At 45.1% G+C, this 14858-nt stretch overlaps 1 protein-coding gene and 1 pseudogene across 1 annotated transcript in view; both read right to left on the bottom strand.

The window, feature by feature from the left end:
• SMC1B (structural maintenance of chromosomes 1B) overlaps window positions 1-14858 on the bottom strand; it is a 159803-nt gene that overhangs the window by 76622 nt on the left and 68323 nt on the right. Inside the window, exons 10-13 of the mRNA XM_088478294.1 lie at window positions 12938-13123; window positions 8924-9103; window positions 4377-4523; window positions 4160-4297 (exon numbers count right to left, since the gene is read on the bottom strand). Of these exons, the coding sequence (XP_088334420.1) occupies window positions 4160-4297; window positions 4377-4523; window positions 8924-9103; window positions 12938-13123 (651 nt within the window). The remainder of the gene's footprint in view (window positions 1-4159; window positions 4298-4376; window positions 4524-8923; window positions 9104-12937; window positions 13124-14858) is intronic.
• On the bottom strand, window positions 5509-5679 carry LOC148517731 (U2 spliceosomal RNA; annotated as a pseudogene).

Genomic DNA, 14858 nt, shown 5'->3' with positions numbered 1-14858 from the left:
TGGCCATCTGGCACTTCTGGCAAACGGCAGAAGGGCCGATGTGGTCAATGTAATGTAAATATGTGAACAAACAGAAGCGCAAACCAGTCCACCACCACATAACTGAACCTAAGGATGAAAGATAGGCACAATTTACTTCACTTTACTATTTTACTAGCATTCCCGCTAGGCTGTTTCAGCGGGGCACCGTGCCCTGCTCTATTTCTGAAGGGCAGAAAGCACCCTGCCCACCAGCACGGTGCCCTGCTGAGACAGCCTGTGGGTTCTGTCTCCACCTGCGGGTCGCAGTATCCCACGGGTGGTCAAAACGGCGGCGCAGCAGTCACCGCCGGTGAATGGAAGCCGGGCGCATGTGCCCGGCATCCATTCAGTGACCGCAGTGCTTGGGTGCTGCCCGGCATGTCCGTAAGTACCGGGCACGCCCCCAGGAGTGATGAAAATGGGTGGCGTCATAAGGACACGCCCCATTTTCTTTGGCCACGCCCTTTTCGGCGCGCGCAGAAGTGCCCTCTCTCTAGGTCCTGCGCCCTGCCTGCTGCTGGACCTAGAGTGAACACTATTTTACTAGATTTTTTTTCTGAATTTCTCAATAACAAACTTAAACTTAGGGGTGCCGTGAAAATAATGCTGATACTCTGGGGCGCCGTGATTCAAAAAAGTTTGGGAACCCAATCCCTAATATAAAAAACAGATAACACTTGATATATTATATCAGAAAGTCTGTAATGCTGGTTGATAGATACTTGTAACTTAGTAATAATATACCGCTAGGAATACACATCAAATGTAGAAAGTGTCCACAGTCTTTAAATATTGGTTGGTAAATGTGGTATTCACTTGCACAGCCCGAAATTTAAGCAAGTTCTCTTACCCGTCGGCAGAGTAATAAATCCAAATAAATGTAGGTAATTGGTATCAGGTGGCTTTTACTTGCTTTATTGTATACGTCCGGAGCACCCACAGCTAGCAATTGAAGGTGGCAGTGCACTGCTGCTTGCGTTGAGTCCGTTAGCCCGGGGAGACCAGGATGCAGATGGTACAGCGGCCGCCGCTAGCACCCGGTCAATCTCACCGATCCTGATCACAGGACTCGATCACTTGTTTGCTGTTTGGAAAGTAGTAACGGGCTGAAAGGAGGAAGATTCCCAGCTGCAACTAACCCTCTCGTCGACGCGTTTCACTCCTCGTTTCGAGCTTTTGCAAGACAAGGGTTATCAGTTCTGAACGTTCTTATATACCAAGCGTTCAATTGTCTCATTGCCCACACTTGATCTATTTGTCAGCTTAATAATTAGATTCAGCTTTGTACTCTGATAATAGGTGGCTGATTTATAGCACAGGTATTTGGCTAGCATATATTATTTATTTAAAAGATAAGTCACGATATATAAAAAAAAAACACCTAAATTACCGTTCACGTATGTGTATACATAAATCTATCCTGCACATATGTTCATGTGTGCTTGTACAATATGTATATATAAAAAAACACTAGTTAAAATGAAAACTAAGATAAGCCCTGTTAACACGCAATTATAAACGTCTCCTATACCTCGTATAACTTTATTTGATTAAGTTCATATATACTTTTCACATTTTGCATTAAGTATTTGACACGGAAGGTTATTATTATAATAGTCACAAACCATAGAAAACAGATTATTTGGCTGTAATGATTCGTCTATTATGGATACCTAATAAAGACTTTACACTATAATAGTATTCCCAGGTTCCTTTATACATTCATCTATAAATGCTATAGTCATATTCGTGTCTAAACAATTCTACAACTACTCTCATACATAGAAATATAAAAATAGAACTAGTGTAGGATACACCACAAGTTTTTACCTCATATTATATAGTATGATATTAATTAAAACAGTGCTCTCCCCAGAATTGTTTTCCAGCCGGGTGGCATCAAGAAATAGCCGGGTGGGGGCCTTCGCAATAAAAAAATGTTTTAGACTCTGACATTATGATTTAAACTTGAAATAAGATTTTATATATTAATTTTCCTCTTCTTGTTAGGGGCCCAGTCGTCTGATTATGAAAAAGCTGCAAAGTTTGTAGGATCTGGACCTTTTTATACAAGTCCCAGATACTGTCCCCACTTGCAGGCTCAAAAAGTGTCGGGTGATAGGCTGTTTCTTGCCGGGTGGTGCACCCGGTAAAAACAGCCTGGGGAGAACACTGTAAAAATAAAAATATGTGAACATATATCCTTACTACATAATATAAATATGCACACATTGGCCAATCTTTACTTATGTTCATCTTAATAATCCTTCTATGGGGTCCCCCATCTCTAAACTAACCAGACTCAAAGATGCTTAGCTTCCCAAAATTGCCTCTTTTCCAGTTCTAAGTCCGTTATTGGATCACAGAGTTAAATTTACTTCTGTCTATAAAGTCATACTTGAAGAGTGAATAATCACATTTAAGTAGCTGTTCCAAAATATACTGAAAATCAAATGAGTGCAAATATCCAACTATGCTTACCCATCTACAAAGGGATTTGCTTCTAAATGTTAATTGCTTTTTCTAGTACTCACTCATATATGTACATATATGTATTAGCAAAGACTCAGGGGAGCCAACAGTCTCAACTAAACCCTACCAGGGATTTTGCCAATCATGTACCGCGGTGGGTGTCATCCATATAATAACTTAACACTCGCACGTAACGAAAATACTTTGTCCGCAGGGGTCAGCCGCAAGTGCAGCGACCGACGTCTGCTTGCAGAGCATATCAGGAAGAAGGGTTTACAGAACTCATTTTCATTTTCTTTCCCTCTGTTTCATAATGAGCCGAGAATGTTAACAATGATCTGGTCCACCAAATTTATGTATGTTCCACAAGAGGTGGTGCTGCAGTGCTAGAGGTGAATTGCAGTGTTATTCAAACCTCCATTAAGAACTATAGGATAGAGTTAACTTGAGGTGAAAGTCTGTTCTTTAGGCAGTGCTGGGGTCAAGCCTATTAGGTGTCCCCCTGGCGGCCCATTCTTGCCCCAGACTCGCAAAGGTAATATAAGTGCGGCATACTATACAGCTGCACTTAATCGGCACCACCACTTGCCCCCCTCGTGGCTTGATCTTGCCCCGGACTCGCAGATTTTTTGCTGCAAACAAAAGACGGAGTCCAGAGGTACGGTATAGCCCCAGTAATACCGCAAGGGAACGTGCGGCTAATAGGATTGACCTGTAAATTATACAATCCTAGTCGTATTTCCCAAGATTACAAGTGCCCCAACTGAGGATAACCATTTTATTTTGTGCACATAATATTGGCAATTATCAGGGAGAGAATCCAGAGTCAACTAAAATCAACAAAAAAGTAGAATATAATTTAAATATCTAACTTCATATATGTTGACCCAAGAGCAAATCAGTATTTACATACAGTTAATAGTACCAATGTGTAGGTCCTCCAGCTATTATTCTGAAACAGAAGGAACCATGTAGATGACCTCCCATCCCCACCCCGATCCTACTGTGAAGACTGGGCCCCTGATAATTATGATACTAGAATAGTCCTGTGCGGTCCTCTTATCTCTTCTGCAGTGGTATGGTATAATGTTATTTGTTTTGTATTAGAGAATGGGTTAAATGCTCATTCATTCTGTAGTCAGTTTGTCAGTAACTAAGCTACATAAAACCGCTGTTTGTCATTACGCTGATTATTATGGTGCTTTTGCTTATTTAAAGTGTGGCATCTTGCCCTTGTAAAATGACCTTCTGTTACATTAATTTACATATTTATCTCATCTTTGAACTGCAGCATGCTTCAATAATAAATAAAGGTAATTAAGCAAGAATACATAAGTGGCAGGAGTAGAAGTGAAGTCATTAATTCATTCACAGTTCTCCACTCAGGTGAGCTAATTATGCTTCCTTTCAGAATTGTCACAATCTTGTTAGATGTGGAATTTACACTGTATTTCAATCACAATACAGTATGGCTATCCTTATGTATAACACAGATTTCAGTCCAAAGCAATATTGTAAGGTCGATGAAGTTGGGAAGCGGCAGACTTTGATTTTAATGCAATTCTAGATTGAGAATATATCCAGTAGTAAGTGAGGCTGGAAGCATTGTAAAGATTAAACACTGTAAATTTAGTAAAAATAAATAAATAAAAACATGTTTTATTACCGCCAAGCAGTTCCCGAGATGTTTCTTCGTCATGACTTCTAGCTCACTCTGGGAGTATTTCAGACGGGTCTGTGTCCCCTGCGCCTGAGCTTGTAGCTGTTTTAAGTCACATTCCTTCCTTTTGAACTTCAATAGTTCCTAAGGGAATTACACTTGTTTTAAAACAATATCCATAGATGTACCATAGTAAATAGTATTCTGATTTTCTGATACTTACTTTCACCATGTTCACCAATGTATCTCTCTTTTCTTTTAATTCATTTATTTCCTTCTCATCCCAGCGTTTAGCTTTGAACCGTAAATCACTTGAACCACCAGATATCACACCCGATTTCATGAACAAAGTTCCATCCAAAGCAACCACCTGAAAAACACGCCATTTATAGTGCGCGGTAAGACTCCAAGGGGGCGATTCAATTCAGCGCGATGCTGAACAGCCTCGGCAGGGAGCTCTCAGAGCTATTCAACTCAGTGCGCTGTTTACTTATTCAGGAATCGGGTAAGCTGGAGAATACCGATTCCCGCGACTTAACCTGGGCGATTAGCCGGCAAACAGCCAGCACTTTAGTATTAGTCGGATCAAACAGCGCAGTGAATTGAATAGCTTCAGGAGCTCCCTCCCGGGGCTATTCAGCATCGCACTAAATTGATTCGCCCCCCCCAAGATTGTTGTGCAGAGGTAGAGTAAAAAGACTCTGCATCCACCCTATAACCCGGGGAACAGTAGCCTAAAAGCCCACTCTCCCATAACACAATATTTTTGTATTTAGACGTGGGCGCCCTCCCCTGTTGACAACAAATGTTTTAATACTCCAGCTCAGAAGTCCCCAAACTCCATTACATTCCACGTTTTAAGGATATCCATCCTTGAGCCAGGTGACTTAATCAGTACCTCAGTCAAATTATTTTAACCATCTGCACTCAAGCATGGATATCATAAAAACTTTAACTGTAATGGTAGAGTTTGGGAACCTCTGCCACAGCTCCTCTCACAACACGAACTAACACAGAAGGTGACGTACCAGAGCCGCGCTGAGAACCCCTTCAGCCAAAAGCCACTTCCGCAACAGCGAAGGTGTCAAATGAACAGGACTGGAATAAAGTATGGGCATAGGACCATAGGGCCTCATACAAAGCTGCTAGCCAAGGGACGTCTGGCAAGCCAACCAAGAAGCACAATCCGGTGAAAAAAATCTGACAGTAAAGACGGAACAGAAAGGACCACCATCGCTGAAGCATGACGGAAAATTAAACGGAGTCAACTGGCTGTCCCATATACCATATATGTAAAGGACAAAAAGAGGGTCTGTCCCACGGAAAACCAAAGTCCTAACCACAAAGATCCGGAGGGCCGGCACCCTGTCCTGGAAATACTGCAATACCAGGTCAATGCATGGAGTAAACAGAGCAAGCTCTTCTTCCATCTCCCCGTTCTAAAAATCCATTTAATATACAGCCCCCAGATAGGGGGCGAATCAGAGATACTACACTGGATCTTAGCCAAAAGGCCGATAAGAGATAGAAACAGAGGGACTACCGTAGGAAGATAACCTAAGCAATGTCAAACCCCCAGTGAAAAAACCCCAATGTGGAGGGACAGGAGAACGCGCCCCAGAGAAACAGTCACCGGGAGCAGGAAAGCGGTCATCCATGTAATCCACAAATGTAAGCAGAGCCCAAGGGCTCAAAGGGCTGAACAGTTCAAAGCACCAAAGTCAAAGTTCAAGGAGCCGATGAACAACATTGTCCGATGAGAACACCAGAAAGGAGAGTTCGTACAACAGGCATCATCTGCCTCTGAAGAGGACAGAAAGTTTGGAAACCTGCAACTTCCAAGAAGAGAGGTGGAGGGACAATTAAGCCCCACCTGCCGAAGGGAGAGGACCCAAGAGAGAGAAGCCCTCTGGAGATAAAATTCCAGTCAGAACACCAAGCAACGTAAATCCGCCCAAGCAGTGAAAAAGTCTTGCAGAGGAGAGCCTACGGGCAAACAGCATAGTACGAATTACCAACTTGGAGAATTCTGAAGTGCTCAAGACAGAGTCAAGAGCAACGAGACGGGCCAGATTCAGATAGAAGCACAAGCCCGGAAACAGAAGATCCGGCCACAAGGAAGATACAGTAGAGTGTTGATAGAAGATCTGCGTACCAAGCTCAACAAGGCCCATAGGAGGCAACCAGGGCTACCATACCTCCCTCCCAACGCAGCCTGCGGAGGACCCACGGAATCCACGAATTCAGAGGGAAGACATACGAGAGAATGAACTCCTGCTAGACTGGCAAGAAGTCCACCCAAAGGGCTCCCGGAACTCTCTGTGTTCATGCCGAGATGGCACCAAGGCGATGTTTGGCAACCATCAGTGAAGAAGCAAAATCCGAAAGGCGTCTGGGCAAAGCCCCCATTCGCCTCGGCAAATGCCCAGATGGCCGAGGAAGCTCTCTTCCCCAACCCGGACTCTGGGAAGGAAGACCACCGACAGCCCAAAGGTGAAACACTGCCAAATGAGAATATGTAGGCAATGCCAGACATACGAGAGAATGAACTCCTGCTGGACCGGCAAGAAGTCCACCCAAAGGGCTCCCGGAACTCTGTGTATGTGTTCATGCCGAGATGGCACCAAGGTGATGTCTGGCTACCATCAGTGAAGAACTAAGATCCGAAAGGTGTCTGGACAAAGCCCCCATTCGCCTGGGTAATGCCCAGATGGCCGAGCAAGTTCTCTTCCCCAACCCGGACTCTGGGAAGGAAGACCACAAACAGAGCCGGAAGTTGAAACACTGCCCAAATGAGAACGTAACTATCTTGATGGGAGTATGTAGGCAATGCTAGTCATGTGATTGGATTGAACCTAGACCGGACCATGCTGTAGGAGCAGCCGAGCCAGGAAGAGAGCTGTGAAGATCGTTCGGAGGAAGAGAGAATCCCTGTGGTATGGCTGTCGCAGTGAGGGAGCGCGCCAAGGGAGTGCGGCAGGGGATTAATGGGGAAAGCCTACCTCCACCTAGCTGAACTAGATCCCCCAAGGCAATGGCTGCTTCTAATGAAGCGCCCCATTGCCTGTGGCCTGGTGGTCTAGCGGAGGCACCAGGTGGGCTTGGGTGACCGTCGGCACCGCTGGTGGTCTCCCGCACCGGCGGTATTAGCCACTGCAGTGCGACTCCCTGTAAGCAGGGAGCCACTTTTATCTTAGAGCACCGTCCATGATCCTTACCTGGAGTCCGGCTGCAGTTGCGGGTCCCCAGAGTGTGCTGGGAGACCGGCCGAGGTCACCGACCCGCTTGTCAGTGCCATGGCCACCGGCGCAGGGGGTCTGTGGAGCCACAGTGTGGGCATTCTGCCGCTAGTCAGAATACCGACAGTGGCATCCCGACAGGCAGAACACCGACACCCATTGGAGTGAATGGTGAGTATTTTTCTAACCACTACCCTAACCATAACCCACCCTTCTCTGTGCCTAACCCTCCCCTCCTAATGCCTAAACCTAACCTCCCTCTCCCCGCACCCTAAACCTAACACCCCTTCCCCGGTGCCTAAACCTAACCTCCCCCTCCCCGCACCCTAATCCTAACCCTCCCTCCCCGGTGCCTAACCCTAACCCTTAACCTAGTGCACAACCCTAACCTCACTAAGTAACGCTACCCTCCCCGTGCACCCCGTTACTTACCTTCGGGATCTCGACCTGTCAGGATTTCGGCGCCGGTATTAGGACCGTCGGCATCCCGCACGCCGGGATGCCAACTACAACCCGTCTCTAACATGTGCCTTACTCCTGCAGGACACCAAACTGAACTGTCCTGTCTGAGGCCGGGGACGGGGAATAGGAGCTGGGGCTGCTGGGAGAAGTTTAGTTGGTGCCCGGACTCATCCTGCTCTACCCTATACCCATGGTCTAAACCTCTGTCCCCTATCGAAGTGTGAAGAAGAAAGACTTTTAGAGGCTTATTCAGATATGTGAGCAACTCCATTCTGCAGATGGTTCATGAGATTTTTAGCAGTGTGCATGCTCTAGTGCTGAGTTTAGGTAACTGTGAGTGATTCAGAACTATCCGCATCTCCGCTTCATCTTCACTCGTGGCTGAAATGGGGTAACAGGACGCGTGAATGTAGTCTAAAGGGGGGCATCTACTACACGATTTTAGCAGGCGATTGAATGATAATGACGTCGTTATCGTTCAATTGTTTAAAAATCGTTTATAAATCGTGCAGTGTTTGGTTGTTAACGATCAACGATGCGCGCTCCCGCTGGTCATTTGTTCGTCTCGTCAGTCGACTGAACATGCAGGTCAATTTCACTTGATCTATTAGAGATAGTTTGCAAATCGTTTGCAAATCGTTCAGACTGAAAGATAAAATTTCAAGGGAAAATCGTTTAGAGATTGGACAGGGAGTAGATCGTCTAGTGGATGTGCCCCTTAAGTGTCCTGAGAGCTTGTAGTGAGCATGTGGGCTGAACTGCAGACTATTCTGTGACAAGCGTATGCAGAGAGGTACAGAGCTAGTGCGAATGTGTGCTATTATTGATGATGGCTATTATCACAAGTGGTCGCAAAGATGCGTAATGGGGCTGCACTTGCACCCGACTTAAATGTAAATCAGAATCAGTCCCTTAATGAGTAACATTTCATTCTGCTCTTTATCAGTAGTTCTCCATGGATGGCAATACAGTGTTTATGGTTTGTGTGTCTTTAAGAACATACTGAAAGAAAATAAAACAATATAAAAGAATGATCTTGCAATGTGAAAGATACATGTACAATACTTACTTTAAGCCTTTCAGGGCCATCAAATGCAATGTGCCTTGCCTCCTGTACGGTCTCACACACCAGCCCATTTCCACACACAAAGAGAATGACTTTCTTTAGATGAGGACTTGAACACTGAATAACATCAACCATCATTTTGCATCCTTTAATTTGCCTTAGTTTTTCATTGATCGGCTTTATCTATAAAACAAACCAAATCCTTATTTATAGACTTCAGTATCTCCCCAAAAACAAAACCTCATGTTTTCTGAATTTTGCAGATTTGCCAAACTTAAAAACAGAGCACATGCGCATACGGTACAAAATACAGCATATAAACCTTGTAAAGTAGAAAATAAAGCATATAACACAGTTAAGTAAAAAAAGGATTTTGGTACTTACCGATAAATACACTTCTTCGATTCCACATGGGACACTGGAGCTGAAGATACTGGGGTATATAGACGGCAGTAGAGTCGTGCCTGGCACTTTAAATCAAAATTGTAACTGGCTCCTCCCCCTCTATGCCCCATCAGACCCAGTTATATAAACTGACCCCGAATGGAGAAGGACAGCAATAGACAGGCGGAGGACGAGCGCTAGCCATGTATGCTGGACAGATAGCCATACGGATCCATGTAACCAAACATCTGCTTGGATGCAGACCACACACGCCTTACAGCATCATAAAACTCAAAAAGGACATCCGATCTGCGCAATGCCGTTCTGGGGCAACATTAGGAGAGACCGAACTACATTCAAGGAGTGAGAAGACCCGGAGTCATCTGACAAGACAGGGACTACAATCGGCTGATTGATGTGGAAGGCAGAAACCACCTTCGGCAGAAAAGCATGCGAAGCACTGCCCGATCATCATGAAAGACTAGGTAGAGCTCCGACACCCACCGAGCCGTAGCCAAGGCCAACAGAAGAACTGTCTGATTAGAGAAAGGTCAAAACAAGGTTGAGGTCCCAAGGAGACTTAGGCAGGACAAAAGGCGGCTGGACCATAAGAACATCCTGAAGGAACGTCTGGAACTCCAGAAGCTGGGCAAACAACGGTGAAAGAAGAAGGACAAAGTAGACACTTGTACCTTTAGCGATCCAAGGTGAAGCCCAGCATCCAACCCCACTTAGAGGACGAGAAGCAGATGAGGAAGTTGGAAAGAAGTGGGAAACTCACGCGCCTTATACCATGCCAAGTACGATTTCCATATACGATGGTAGTGGGTGGACGTCACAGGCTTCTGAGCACGAACCATAGTGGAAACCACTGCTTCCGGGATACCTTTTCATCTTAAAATTGTGGCCTCAACAGCCACACCGTTAAATGCAGCCGAAGTAAGGCGGGGTACACAAACGGACCCTGCTGAAGAAGATCCAAGCATAGAGGTAACAACCATGGATCACCTGCGAGAAGTAGCAGAAGGCCAGAGTACCATGCCCGACGAGGCCAATCCAGTGCCACCAGAATGACTGTAGTGGACTCACGCTTGATGAGATTGAGCACCAGCGGCAGGAGAGGAAAAGGCGTAAACAGGTACACTAGATGTTAATGCCACGGAATTGTCAGAGCATCCACATCCTCTGCTAAAAGATCCTGCGTCCTGGAGCAGTACCTTGGCATTTGGTGATTGCACCAAGAGGCCATGAGATCTATTGGAGGCTTGCCCCAACAACGGATCAGTTGTTGGGAATACCTCAGGATGTAGATCCCATTCCCGGAATGGCGATCCTGGTGACTGAGATAATCCTCCTCCCAATTTTCCACTCCTGGGATAAATACGGCAGAGATTGCCTCGACTTGCCCCTCTGCCCACTGTAAGATGCGGCTGCCTCTGCTAATTTTTGTTATTACAGACGCTTGTTCTACAAGGTCTCAATGACACTGTGGAACTTACGCTGTTTAATTAGCATAATTCATCTTCTGAATTATTGCCTCACTCCCTTACCTATTTTAATTTTAATGTTGTTTAGGTTTTACGTTTTTTGAGGTCTCTCCGTATTTAAAATATTAAAATCTAAAAGTTAATATTAAAATCTAAACGTTAATATGGTAAATACATGATTTATTATATTATTATGTTTGGTGCCATTCTGTTTACATTGTGAGCTGCATAGGTGATGTTGAATGAGTGACTGTAGATAATAGTTCCAGACAGATATGGAAATGAGGTTTGGAACGTCTAATTAGGTATGGTGTCATCTAGGAGCCTCTAATGTGACCATCGGCTGGATGGCACCACACTGATAAGAGCACTCTGAATTACAGCCATAATACATCTTGTAATTGTTCATTTTGTTGCTGTCCTATGCCTCTTTTATGTATCAGAGGACTAATAGGTAGGCCATTTTACACAACACTGCAGTTTAATCAATGTAAATGTTAAAGGCACTGACCACATTCAATAAAAGAGGAGTCACATATTCCTCAGACTAGAGGTCAACTTGCCCTAAAACAGGAAGAACATTGTTATTTGTTATTGGCTCCATACCCTGTATGCTGTTGTCCCATCCAGGCTCTATGGGCCTGATTCAGACTCGCGAGCGCACAGCGTTCGCAAGCAGGTCGATGGTCACCGACTGCGCATGCGCCACCTCCGGCGTGCGCATGCGCGAGACCCCTACTGTGACGGCAGCTCCGTCGCAACGGGTCTCACTACAAGACGGGGCGGCTGTCGATGTTGATTGACAGCTCGACCCATCTTGTAGGCGGGGAGGGGGGGGGGGGTGGCTGCACAAACGCAGGCGTTCCCTTAGGAACACCTGGCGTTTGTGGGCTCTATTAGAGCAGGAAGTCCACTCGGGCTTGCGAGTGCTGAGACCCTACCACAGGGTCTCATCACAAACCCGATGGTCGCGATAATCGCGACAATCGCCAGGCCGCCTGCAAAAGCTGTGGGTGGTCACACACAGCTTAGCAAGCAGGCCTGCCCTGATTCAGAGCGAGCGCTCGCAAACAGCGAGCGCCTCTGAATCAGGCCCTATTTCTAGGTCTTCTGTCTTATTGGTAGCTTGATATTTTCTGTACCAAGACGCTGCATTGCTGGAGAGCACCTGTCTTTGAGACCAGGTACGAGGAAGCTCCCTCCAGCCTTACCCTGCCTTTGCTCTGACCTGTAATCACCCGGGTCACTCACTTCTTTGTGTGGGTAGAGTGTGTGTATTGCTGGATAGACCTTTTCTTTAAGGCCAACTATATGTAAGCTGCCAACAGCCATACACTGCCTTCCATTGAATCATGACGGCCTAGGGTCATCTGTTCTTCTGTGAGTGTTCCTTGCCTTATATAGTATGTTTGAGATGGGAGGTGGGTGTGTAAATTGCTAGGTAATGGATGTATCTAGTTAATTGGGCTCCATGTTAGCAATTTTTTTAAGATGCTTTACAGAGTGTGGGTAAATGTTTTCTGTTGTGCATTTCTTGTTGCTCTGTCAAGGTATTTCATTAATCTATTTTAATTATACAACAGCAGTGTTAACATTAAGGTGACCTGGTCTAGTGTTATGTGCTTAGGTGGTCCCTTATTATATGAAAGTGGGTCCACTACTGTCACTTTGCTGTTAGACATTTCTTACTCTTAGTAGTACAGTTAAAAAAAAAAAAGTCCCTTATCATTTGCCATGTTCACACTAACTGGTCCAACATTAAAACTTACTGATGGGCAAGGTTTGCACTGTGGGGGCTCGGATGCTGCTACATGGATATCATTGGATGGTGACGCTATGGGTTACGGCATATTGTGCATACCAATAGTTATACCATACTTATATTCAATTCCAATTTCCTCAGCTGATGTTAAAATTCCTGCTGCAGCCCCCACTGGTTCAGGTGACGCCGGCCGCTTGACTGTCACCAGGTCACCTATATTTTGTAATTCTTTTGTTAAAATAGTTGAATGCTAAAACAATTAGGATTCACTGCGCTACTTGGACACGTGTCAGGGTTTCCTCAGGTGGATGTAGCATTTCAAACTGTAAAAAGTATTCATACTGTACACTTGATATTCTGTACTGAATCATGCATAATACTCACGTCCAGGTAGTCTAGGGATAGGAAAGTCTCCCTCTCTGCCCTTTCCTCTTTGAGAAAGCGGATGCAGTCCCGTGCCACCTTCTCAGTGGATACAACAATGGCATTCATGTAATTGCCAAAGACTTTGGTGACAGCAAGTTGATATTTTTTATGGTTTGGGGTACAAAGCTCAAATAACCTGCCGAACTGGAAACAAAAACAAACAATTTGTACAATTAAAATCGCTGGTATTCAGAAAAATAACCAATGCCAAGCATTCCAACTGAAGAACTTTTATATCCTGTAGAACATTATTTATCATGTGAAACATTGGGGGACACAGGAACAGTGTTATAAGCCTTGCCTCCTGAAATTAACACACCTGCTTTTGGACATGACACATAGCCATCTAGTCTAGTAAAGTGTACTTCGGAAATTGATCTAGACCCAATCCTCCGGGCCTGTTTAACCTGCCATAGTTATTCTCATTGGCACCTCTGGTGGATCTTTTCATTGCAGCATCAATATAGTTTCAATATAGAGCTGTGCATGATTGCATGAGACTTGCCTTCCAGAAAGTGGACTCCCTGATAATCTTAGCGTTCACCCTCTCATACTCCAAATGAGGCTACCATTGGACAGCACCAAGCAGCTATCACTGGAACGATCCTCGCAGTGACTTCCAGTAGCCTTAACCACGGTGACTGCTTAGCACTTTATCTGTGGTATGTTTTGGCAATGTTCATCATATCAAAATGGTCTTAATGCCAACATGCTTTCCATGTCAACACAGATGAAATATTGATATGATTAGAATGTTGGCAAAACGTTCCTGGTGGTCTAGCGGCGACTTTGACTTGATACAGCTGGTCCTGCAGCTCCAACGGTGTCCTGAAGGTCCAGTGGTGACATCATGATTACCTCCAACTCATCCTACAGTGGTTCCGGCAATGAGTATCCCTAACCCTCACATTGAGTATCCCTAACCCTCACCCAGGTGCCTAACCTCCCTTCCCACAACCTAATCCTAACCTCCCTTCCTGAAACCTAACTCTAAACCTCTGCTACTGCAGTCTAACCCTATCTCTCTGGTACGTACAGAATGTCGACACTTCACATATCAACATTCTGCAGATACCGACGTGTTCAATGTCAACATTTCAACAATGTTGACATAACCGTAGACATTGTAAATGTCAACATAATGACTGCATCCCCTTTATTTTAGGTATTTTTGGTCCCTGGAGGGTCTTTCCAAATTACCCAACTACCAAAGTTTCACACATTTTGCAAGGATTTGCTTTGAAGAGGAAATAAAAGCTGATAAACCACCTGGAGACTGAGGGTTTTGTTTCTGATAGAACCTAGACCACCCTGATCAAACTTGTTGCAGTTGCCTTTAAAGACCCTGTGGAGAAGCATACAGAGTTTTCCTGTAAGTACATCTTCGCAGCCTCGAAGGAAAAATTTCTCCCTGACGGCGCAATACCGACTGAGTTGGCCGACTTGGCTTCTCAAATTCCTTAGGCCGAGCTATACATTTGCAGGCCACAAAGAAGCCTGCAAAGCTGTCCGAGAGTGCCTTTGTTAATAGACTAGCTAATATAGTTAATATACTAGTTAGGGACTCATACGCAAGATCTGGTCAACAGATCCAGCCTCAAATCAGTCACTGGCTAGAATTCCCTTTCAAGGAATTATCCTTACTGGGTTTTTTTTTATCAAATAGGCCTTGAGGGAAAGTACACTTAGGTGTACAGTATGTGCCAGATTAGGCCTCTCATACCCCTTTCAGACATACTGAGATTCCCGGGATTTTGGCCTGCCTCGGCCAAAATTCCCGGGTCTCATGTCTGTGTGAAAGGTACCTTCCCGGGAACACATTCCCGGGTAGCCGCCCCTGGGTTTTTCCCAGGACTTAAGTCCCGGGAAATTACCCTGC

The sequence above is a fragment of the Taudactylus pleione genome, unplaced genomic scaffold (assembly GCF_031769625.1).
Source record: "Taudactylus pleione unplaced genomic scaffold, aTauple2 ptg000212l, whole genome shotgun sequence".
NCBI lineage: Eukaryota > Metazoa > Chordata > Amphibia > Anura > Myobatrachidae > Taudactylus > Taudactylus pleione.
This window is presented reverse-complemented; position numbering and strand designations above follow the sequence as displayed.